Source organism: Durio zibethinus, chromosome 18, assembly GCF_047325235.1.
Source record: "Durio zibethinus cultivar Kanyao isolate XHJ-2024 chromosome 18, ASM4732523v1, whole genome shotgun sequence".
NCBI classification, from domain to species: Eukaryota; Viridiplantae; Streptophyta; class Magnoliopsida; order Malvales; family Malvaceae; genus Durio; species Durio zibethinus.
In genome coordinates, this window is record NC_143179.1 from 13,941,020 (window position 1) to 13,951,977 (window position 10,958).

General features: G+C 30.4%; 1 protein-coding gene across 3 annotated transcripts; it reads left to right on the top strand.

Annotated features, from left to right (window-relative positions):
- The first annotated feature begins 364 nt into the window (after positions 1–364).
- On the top strand, positions 365–3,098 carry LOC111300594 (two pore potassium channel c-like). 3 transcript variants are annotated; one of them, XM_089747664.1, is made up of 3 exons: positions 365–1,515; positions 2,284–2,375; positions 2,473–2,607. In XM_089747664.1, the coding sequence occupies exons 1-2, from the start codon at positions 494–496 to the stop codon at positions 2,327–2,329; spliced, it is 1,068 nt and encodes a 355-aa protein (XP_089603790.1). In that variant the 5' UTR covers positions 365–493; the 3' UTR covers positions 2,330–2,375; positions 2,473–2,607. The 3 variants fall into 3 exon arrangements, with proteins under 3 accessions (XP_089603790.1, XP_089603789.1, XP_022751956.2); XM_089747663.1 differs by having other exon boundaries at positions 366–1,515; positions 2,284–2,325; positions 2,473–3,098; XM_022896221.2 differs by lacking the exon at positions 2,284–2,375 and having other exon boundaries at positions 370–1,515; positions 2,473–3,096.
- The last annotated feature ends 7,860 nt before the right edge of the window (positions 3,099–10,958 follow it).

Here is a 10,958-nt window from a genome sequence, read left to right on the forward strand (position 1 = left end):
TAAACCAAATGCTCAAGTGTCTCGTTCTTGTTCATCCCAACCATTTTTTATAGAATTAATGCAATAATAAAATCATTATTCCCACTCAATATGTTCATATCTTGTAAAATGTTGAGCAATGATAAGAGACAATTTCCATTAATCAAGTTTGAGAATAAAAATATGCTTATTTTCTGATTTTAATAGTTGAGGTATTCTTTGGTAATGTCACCGACAAATTGTCCTTTTCTTTACTTTCCAGGAAAGCAGGAACTATTAGAGCTTCCATGTGAAATTTTAACCAAACTCTGAGTAGTTAGTTACCTGCGGCCATACTTTCCCCCATATGACTGTTAGATGAACCACTAAGAAAACCAAACTCCTATTGATTAATGGTTTGACTAGTAGTTTTCACTTTCAGGATTTCCGGACCTTGTGTCCGGGACAAGCAATTAGTCACCAATACAGTCAAAATCGGCGCCTTATTTTTTGATGTCATGCATATTCAATCAAGATGGATCAACCTTTTCTCCCTAACACAGGGCCAGAAGAAGAGTGTAGCCGACGGTCATCCATACGGATCCCCTCCGGGTACCTTGATTTTGGCACGGCGGGACGCCAATCCACCGCTCATCTCATCACCAATGATGCCATTATCCCCATCATCACAACACCGAATTCTTCCTCCTATGTTAACCTTATAGCCAACCTGAACAAGAAAAGAAAAATCACTCGTCGTTCACATTCAGCTCCAACAGTTTTCACTGATGTCAGGGAAGCTTTTCAAGATCCTGGAGACAGAAAACCATCAAAATCAACTCCTTTCATCGTCCGCCAAGCCTTCATTTGGCTGGTTTTATACATATTGACTGGTATTTTGATATACATGAGCAGTGGAAGTTTCAAGGGGACTGAAACTCTCAAGCCAGTAGATGCCTTGTACTTCATTGTGGTTACACTCTGCACGATTGGCTATGGAGATATTGTTCCGGACACCACATTTACCAAGCTTTTCACATGTTTCTTTATATTGATTGGTTTCGGATTCATCGGTATTTTGCTTAATGGATTGGTTACTTACATTTGCGATAGACAAGAGTCGGTTCTTTTGAGCACAGTCGATGAGAATCGATTCAACACAATGGTTCAGACATATATGATAGATAAAGCAAAAGGAAGGATGAGAATAAGAATGAAAGTATGCTTGGCTCTGGTAGTTGTCGTCGGCTGTGTTGCTATTGGGACAGTAGCAGTGCATTTTCTGGAAAACTTGGACTGGGTTAACAGTTTTTATCTCTCTGTTACATCTGTGACAACTGTAGGTTATGGTGATTTCGCTTTCACGACTGTAACAGGGAGGTGTTTTGCAATTGTCTGGCTACTAGTAAGCACATTAGCTGTTGCCAGGGCCTTCCTATACTTAACAGAGCTTAGGATTGACAAGAGAAGCCGCAAAATTGCAAAATGGGTTCTTCAGAAAAAGATGACACTGGGGGATTTGGTTGCTGCAGACCTCGACAATGATGGATCTATCAGGTACTAATGATCTTTTACCATATATCTGCACTGTTTATTTGACCAATTTATTCTACTTCTATATATATATATATATATATATATATATATATATTCCTTTAGGTTTTCGGTAAGTAATTAATTTATCAGACTGATTAAAATGTGACAATTTAAAATATATATAGATACATGACACAAAAATAATAAAATAAAACGCACAAAAGTGATTAAGGGTTAAAATTTTAATAAAAAGTCCAAAACCATATAGAGGTTTAATAAAAACAAAAAAAAATGTATTCTTATTTTTCATATCAAGACATGTAATTTTCGTGTAAAATACAATAAAAATATACAAGTTGTCAGGTGTAGACCGGATGATTATGATATTACAAACAATTCATGCAACACAGCGTAAAGAACATGAGAGAATTAGCTCATTTAAACCTGGGATCAATGGGTTTAATGAGATCACCAAAACAGAACAAATTAAAGTGCTACTCTGCATTTAGTTGGTGTATTTTTTTTTTTTTTTTTTTTTTGAAGCATTTTGGTTGTTTGGTTTAGTTTATCTTTGACATGATAAAGGAACTCTCAGGGCATCAGTCTTGAAAGTACCTTGCATTTGCTAAGAATTGCTGAGAATGACAACGGCAATTCTCCATCATACAGCATGTTTTTAACATGAATGCATAGAAAAGCTCACAACTCCAATGAAAGCAAACACTTTTGGATAGAGGAATCTGAGTTATTCTAAAAGATACATTGATTAATTGAAGGATATTGTTGCAGATATTTTTGGGGCGAAAGAAAGACATTAAATTCTGATGAACAGTGAGTTCTGGCCATATCAGTTCTGGCCACTTGGACTTTTCTCTCTTCTTGTAAATACATTAGCATTATCAGGTTCTTATATTTACACCAATTTTCTGGTATTTACTGAATGTAAATCCAATCATTTTAATTCTCTAATGGTTGCAGTAAATCTGAATTTGTAATCTACAAGCTCAAGGAGATGGGAAAGATAGCAGAGAAAGACATCCTCCAAATCTGCAACCAATTTGATGCACTAGACAATAGCAATTGTGGCAAAATTACAGTGTCTGATCTCATGGATAGTGACAGACTACAATGACATTTCCAAACTTTATAAAGGGAATAAGGCAGGAACCATTTCTTGTTGGATCTTGCCATGGAGATTGCCTAATTGCAAATCTCTTCATACCGTACAGAAGCAGAACCACAAGAATACATGATCGTTTTCTCAACATCTATAAAACAAGCAAGCAGTTAATGCTACATCCTTCAGATTCATGGAATATTAGACTGTTATAGTAATTTAAGCAATTCTTTGTAAGTGATAACAAATGGACTCTCACTATTTTTACTTCTATGTCATTTGTTGTCCTTCACTAATTCAGGGAGAAGATGTCTGCTTTCAACTGGCATTAGAGATGTATAAAATATCTGTGCAGAAAAATTCACAAAATATGTCAATTTGATGATGAAAATGTAGTGACTCAGCATTATTTTTTTATACAAAAGAGGTCACAGCCTGAAGATAGGAGAAGGGGCCACAGATGTTGGGATTTGAATCTAGACCTGTTGAATATCAACTCTTAAGGGTGGCTGCATGAGCTAACTGAGTTAAGATACGGATTCTTAGTTTGAAAGTTCACTTAGTTCTTATACGTTAGTAAGGTGATGAATTCACCAAACGATGCTTTCTTCCACCCCCTACAGGTAACAAAATTGAAGGGGATATTGTATATCTGACATCAGCCATAGCACATCTAATACAAACTCAGCACATATGCTCAAAATAAGAAACATAAATCCAGCAGAACTCACCAAGGATTTCTTTTATTTGTCCCAAAATATTTGCATCATAATCATGCTGTTAAACCTTACAATGAAGAGTAGCCAGTGAATCATGTCTCTGTAGTAAGGAACTTCATGCCGATAGCCTCAGATTTCTCTGGTAACTGCAATTTTTACTATTCACAGCAGGTGTCAGCTAAACGAAATGATGGATGAAATTATAGAAATCACATGGACCACTAGAGGCTTTCATTTTTACATTGATTATGGTTCACCAAGGAGTCCTAATCACCATATCCAAGGAGAGTACAGAGGGAAGTCCTATGCATGTGTGATAACCAAAGTCTAAATACAATCCACACGGCTTATGAAGCTTTGACTGTCTCTAGTAGCTTATTGATCCTGAAGGTCGAACAAAAAATGTGAGCACTGACCACAGATTACCCTCTTAAGTAGCTGCTTCATCAACTCCACTGATGTTAGCCGCTCCAGTATGGACGAAAATGAAGTAGAATTGAACTGTCAGCCTGGTTACCATTTCTTTCCTTTCAAAAAACATGGCTATGGTTGGATAACGAGCTCCATGGATTTTATTTCCTGTTCCAGAAGTTTGTCATTTCAATTATACTCATATTTTCACTTTATGTTCTATCCAACTGTATTTCCATTATGCTTTACATTGTAATTTTGAAATTTTGAGTTCTTTATAATATAGAGAAAGATGAGCAGTTTTACTTCTTTGTATATCAGCAGTGAAAAGTTCCTTTCTTCCTTGTTTTCAAAGTAAGATCGAGGCAAAGACTTTTTTAATTTACACATGTTTTGACTGTGAACTATTTCAGAAGTCTTTTCTGAGTCTCCTCACAAGAAGTTTTGATTGAATCCGACTCAAGGAGTAGATTATTGGCCTTCTTAGTTTCAGATTCTTGTTTTCTCAACCCGAATTGGATTCGAACCAATCTGACGTTCCTTTCTTTTCCATTATTATAGGGTGATTCGGTCTGTCGTCCTCCTCATTATAGTCCTCCTAAAAGAAATAGCATTTCATCAGAATACATCCTTATTAGTCCTACACATAGTCATTATCTGATGGTTTCTAAGTTCTCAATGAAACAATGTATTGCTATTAGGATTTGTAAGGATGGTGAGCTTTATGAACTTCAATTTAAGAGAATCTTTCTAGAATAAACTTATATTCTTTCTGTAATTCTTTCAATATTATAATTTTTTTTTTTAAAATTTTGGAAGAAGGTGGATTCGAACCCTATTTTTTGAGTAGGGGATACATGCAGCAACCACGTGGGAATTTCCAATTCAAAACAGATTATCTTGGTCAATCTGCATATTTATCCACGAAAGGAAGTTAGAATCTTTTCAGATTTCATTTCCAAATTGGTCAACAGTGCACTAATCTAAATAGCATGGATCTTTGATTCAAAATCAATCCAAATCACGGGAATTACGTATGCATTAAAGTATGCATCTAACGTGGTTGGTGGCATAGAAATATAAGTATAGAAAACGTGGTTGAGTATGCAAAAGAGGTATATCAGATTCAGGATGGAGGCTTCAGGCAGCAGCAGGGCAACTACAATGGTGCTTATTGTGATGCTCATATTTGCAACAGAAAAAACAGTGATGGGAACACCTGCAGAAGATTTATGCTTTAAGGATTGTGTTATTCACTGTCCAGGGGGACAAAATGGGATTGCATGTGTTCTTTCATGTACACAATCTTGTTACAATGATGCTGCTACACTTTCAGACTTGGACCTAGATTGTTTGTCTCACAAGTGTACAAACTTTAAACATGTTGTAGATACGAAAGGAATGAAGAGTTGCATGCAAGATTGCTCAAAAGGCTCTAGCTATGGAGATGGTTTCTAACCTTTTATTTGCCGAGTGATGGCAGTATCCACAGTCCTGTGACAATAATGAAAAAATCAGATTAATAAAAGTGCCATCCAGTGATGAAATCTTTTTGTTCACTGTACTACATTTTTATTTTTAGTTTATTTTTACTGTTTTATTTAAGTATTTGGTATGATAGGGAGACAAAGTCAACAATCATGCACACAATTTGATGTATGGAACTTAAACATATCAGTGAATATAATGGTTGTGGTTTATACGAACTCCATGAGAGTTGGTTGCCAGGAAAACACTTTCTGAAGGGGGAAAAAGTAAGTGGCTGAAAAATCTGTCATAGATCACAAACTAGCCTTATCTTTTCAGGTAAGCAATTGGTATAGATGCCTCCAGATTAGAGTATAATTGAGCCAAATTGAATCGGTAATCTGTCAGGTTCAAACTCGGCTTGATTCAAAAGCTTGACGTTTGACTTAAGTTTGATCAACCTTTATTTTTCATGCCCAAACTCAGCTCGTAGTATAATTGAGCCATTTGTGCTCGACTCGATAGGCTCGACTAGACTTGGTAAAATTATAAACATTGTCATTTAATATTATATTTTTATCATTTACTTATATATATTTATATATAAATTTAAAGTATAAGTTCTACTAAATTCGATAAGACTCGCAAGTCTTTTGAGTTGTGTAACAAATTACTCGAATTTGGCTTGACTCATTATTCAAGTATCTTGAATTTGAGTTCAAGTTCGGATTGACAATGAATGAATTAAGCTCAAATCTTTTTCAAATTGAGCTCAAATAATTTATGAGTAACTTGATTCACTTAGACTCCCGTAAAGATACACCAGATTAGATTGTATTGTCACCATTAAAAACAAGTACATGACATTTAGGAGAAAGAGTTATGGTCAAAAGCAATGGACATGTATATTTTGGTCATTGTATTTGCCATTCTGTTTTGACAAAATTTAAAAACAAAAAAAAAAATTTTTAAATGAAAATGGTTACTTGTATTGCATTAATCTAACAATTAACCAAAGAAAACTGTCACGTCATGAGATCAAGACGCAATATGATCATATTACATTAAAGTAAAACTCCAAAATAATATAAAATCTTTTTTTTTAATCATTCTAAAATTTTTCAATAAAATAATATAATCTACCAAGTAAAATCCATAACATTAATTCAACTAATGATACATTTTTATATATCTAAATAAAAATCATATAAAAATACAAAACCATTTCATAAGATCTCATTGGCCAACATTATCTCCAATGACTACGTAATCTTTCCCATTTAATCTTCTAACTTTTCACAAAACTAAGCAAATTTATCACTTACTCATCTGTAAAAAAAAAGTAAAAAAAGAATGAGTAAACCACAACTCAACAAGTATAGACTCACACACTTTATTGGATCAAGCATCATTTTCATAAATATTATATAGATCATTCAAAATATTCGTCAAATCATAATGTCAAAACATTTCCGCATCATTATGTCAAATATTTCATATATCATAAATCAATATCAAAACATATCAATTCATAAATCATTACAAAATATGCTACAATTCAAATATCGTAATCAAATTAAATCATTGATCAATTATTAAAGTCACCATAAATTATCATCATCATAAATCATTAGTTCATCGTTAGTTTATCATTAGTTACGATCGCTGCTATAATCCGTGACATTGGTCGTATCGACAATTTCATTCTCATAATCATTGTTAACCATTATAACTCGTTGGCCAAGGCCTTACGCTAATTATTATAACCTATTAGTAGAGCCGTATGATTATATCTATGCTAACTAATATTACCCATTAGTCATGACCATAAAACTAGTTTTGATGTCAATAATCCTACTTCTCAGGGATATAAAAACTTAGCTATCATAAAATCATTACTTAAACATAAATCATTTTCTCATTTCATTCATAAGCATGATCCATCATTTACATAGCAAAAACATAAAATAATCATATGCTTAGTCATATTTTCATATATTGAAAATAATGAAATAAAATATTAACTTATTTAAAAATATACATATATACATAGGTTCAAAAACAAGTAAAGTGTGTGAGATTTTACTTTCCTCTTTTCGATTTCACCACTTAGTTTTTCCTTCAAAATAATTAATAGTCTATTCAAGATAATTTCAACATAATAGAAATTAATCAAATCATTTCGAGACCAATGATACGAAAATACAATTAAGATAAACAAAAGTTAACTCAACTAATTAATATTGATAGTCTAAGTTCCTTTAACTAAAACAGTCATATCTCAAGATATCTAACTCATAATTAAGATCTTTTTAATGCATTAAAAACTAGACTCGATATACTTTCTAACGATATATGGCTTATCTTTTAATTCCTTGTAGATTAATTGTAATAAATATTGAAATCCACATCATATCTACTACAAACATCATATATTTTTTCTAATAAAAATTACATATTTATTCATAGGAGACTTCAAATTTAATTCAGCTTATTTCGCTAGAAAGTAGACTAAATAATCTTTGAAAACCTGTATGGCTCAATTGTTAATTCTCTATATAAAATTTAAGACAATTTTCATAATTTAACCTTGATACTGTTGTCTAGTAACTTGCATATCCTTAAAGAAAAATTAGATAACTCTTCATAAAAAACTCGAATTTGACTTTCGTTTGTTTCATTAGAAAGTAGATCAACAAGCGTTCCAACAATTTATAATACTTATAGTAATAATCTATCCATTAATACAAAATTTCATTTTAATTCACTGTTGTAAATCATAGCAACTTATCTAAAAACATAATTTCTCCTTCAATTTTTAAAAACTCAAATCCCTACTTTCAACCTTTAAACTCCAATCAATAATCATCAATAAATCTTAAGAACATGAAATAAATAAAGTCTAATAATTTACCCAAATATATCAATAAGATTAATGAAAAATTTCATAATTTTTTTTAGTTTTTATATTAAAACTTTAACTCCAAATAATAGTAATTGATATGGTATTTTTTTTAAATAAAAAGATTGTAGATATTCACCATTAGAAAATTAACTGGATTGTAGTCTTCAATTTTGTATCATGTACTTAATTTTTTATGCTCTCTAACCCTAAGTAAGATGGTTAAGAAGAACTCCATTTTTTTTTATTTCACTAAAACTAGGTTTTTTTTCTAGTAAAACACTCAATCATTTTTTTCTTTAGTAATTAACCTCCTAATTAACTTAATGGACTTTGATAATAGTATAGTCTAATTATCATTTGAGTTGAAGTATTTTGTGGAGACTCACACTTAACTTACGATATATTATCCGATTTGATTCAAAAGTTTCATAGTTTTGTTCCACAAAAAAAACCTAATAGATTTGAGTTTAAATTCTTATATATATCATATCATTTATATACATTTTTCTAATATGAAATTGGAGGTGTTACAGAAATTATGCGGAGAGCTCGAGTTGCTGATGTGGTGAACAGATTTAACAATTGACATGGTTAGGAGGTCCTACAAACACATGGGCGCGAAAGGAAGGTCGGATAGATACACCAGATAGATGCCTTAAATGCAAAAGAAATGATGATAGGGGAGCCAAAGGATATTAATTTGGTTAAAATGAAAGATCTAAGAAATTTATAAGGAAAGAGAATAAGAGAAAAAGGAATTGAATGATCATCCATATCAATTCATAAAGAAAGCAATAGTGATTAGTTAGGATCATCGTGGCACAAAAAGAAAGAAAGAAAAAACTTTAGGAAAATTAGTAATCAAATTAGGAACCACGACAATTCAAATCCCCATGGCAAATTGCCAAGAATCCTGCGGCAGTTTCAATTAATTGAATCAAATTGATCATAGTAATCTCATGATAATTTATCATCGTCGGTGATCATAGCAATCCAAATTAGGCCAACTATTGAATTTTGAATCTTTCAAGGTAAAAAGATAAATTTATTTATCAATCATGTTGATGTAGATATTTTGTACTCCAAAGATAAAATAAAATTTTTTATTCAATCATAAGAAATTTTTTACCATCAAAGATATTATAGTCATTTACCGACTTGACGTGGCCAAATAGTTACAAGATTCCTCCTCAACATGACTTAAATCTTCAAAATGCATCCTTGAAACGCGAATCTGAACTTTCATCTCAGAAATATCTTAATTTCATACAGGTACCTCAAAGACCACTCATTTTCTCTATTTCATTCAGCCTTGATAAATTCTTTGCTCCCCTTTCTCCTTCTTCACTCGTTATGACAAAGTCTTCACATGGTTCCTTTTTCTCTTAAGTGCTTGCCCTTAGATCAGTTTTCGCCATCATCATATGACAAATTTCAACTGTCATGAAATTTTGTAACTGAAACTTCTAGTTGAATTGAGAACTATGCTTTGGGAACGAAAATGTAAGTATGATCATGTTTAATTCGTTCGGAAATGGAGTTTTGTTCACAATAGATTTATCCAAAAATGAATTACAAGGTGATAAATTTTTACAAAAATTTTAAAATGAGGATAAGGGTTGCAAAATAATTTTATTAGGATAACGAAATAATTCATTACAAGATATAATAAAAATTATAAATTTTTTACTACACTAAATAAAATTACAACGGCAAATAGAATTTTTGTTTTCAAGGTACTTTTCACTTGTGTGGATCGATATGTTTTGGTAAATCAATTAAGGTAAAATTGTTAATACCGTATTTAATAATATTTTTATTTTTTTTAAATTAATATATATCAATATCAATTGTTTTGATATATTATTTTAATTTTTTCAATTTAATATAAATATATTTATAAATATACTTAAATTTTTACGTAATAATATTATTTATAATATGCAAAATAAATATACAATATATTTAAATATCAAATAAATAAATTTAAAAGTATAAAAAATAGTATCATGATTCTTTTAAACATTTACTCTGATCACATGATATTTAAATAATTTTTTTGTACAAAAATATATTAAAATATAAATAAAGAGATGAAAAAAAATCATTTTAAGATAAAATAAAAAGATAAAAACAAATGAGCTTGGGTTTAAGAGTCTTAAACCTTAGAGGGGTACACAGTTGCATTTTTTGAAGAGATTGAAATTAAAGTTATTAATATTATATCCGAGAATTTTTTTTTTTAATTGGTAAGTGTTGGTAACAATTGTTTTGGTATATTATTTCATTTTGGTTTAATACAAATATATGTATAAATATACTTGAACTTTTACATAATAATACTACTAACAATATACAAAATAAATATGTAATATTTTTAAATATCAAATAAATAAGTTTAAAAGTATAAGAAACAATATATCAATTTATTATAATATTTTTAAATACTTAATCTAATCACATGATATTTAAATAAATATTTTTATGAAAGAATATATTAAAATAAAAACAAACATAAGAAAAAAATTAAATATTAAACTAAAAATAAAAAGATGAAGAAAAAAAAAACTTTGCTTTAAGAGTTTTAAACCTTATACAAGGACATAGTAGCTTTTTTGAAAACGATTGAAATAGATATTACTATTTGGTTTGAAATAACAAAGTATTAAAAAAATATATTTACTCTAAAAGGTAAAGAGATGTGGCTCAAGTTTTAACTTTCTAAGGGTTTTATTTTTTTTTATTAAATTAAAAATTGTCAAAAAAAAAATAAGTCATAAAATTACAAATTATATTTCATAATTAAGTATCAATAAAAAATAATTACTTCATCAAAATTTACCAA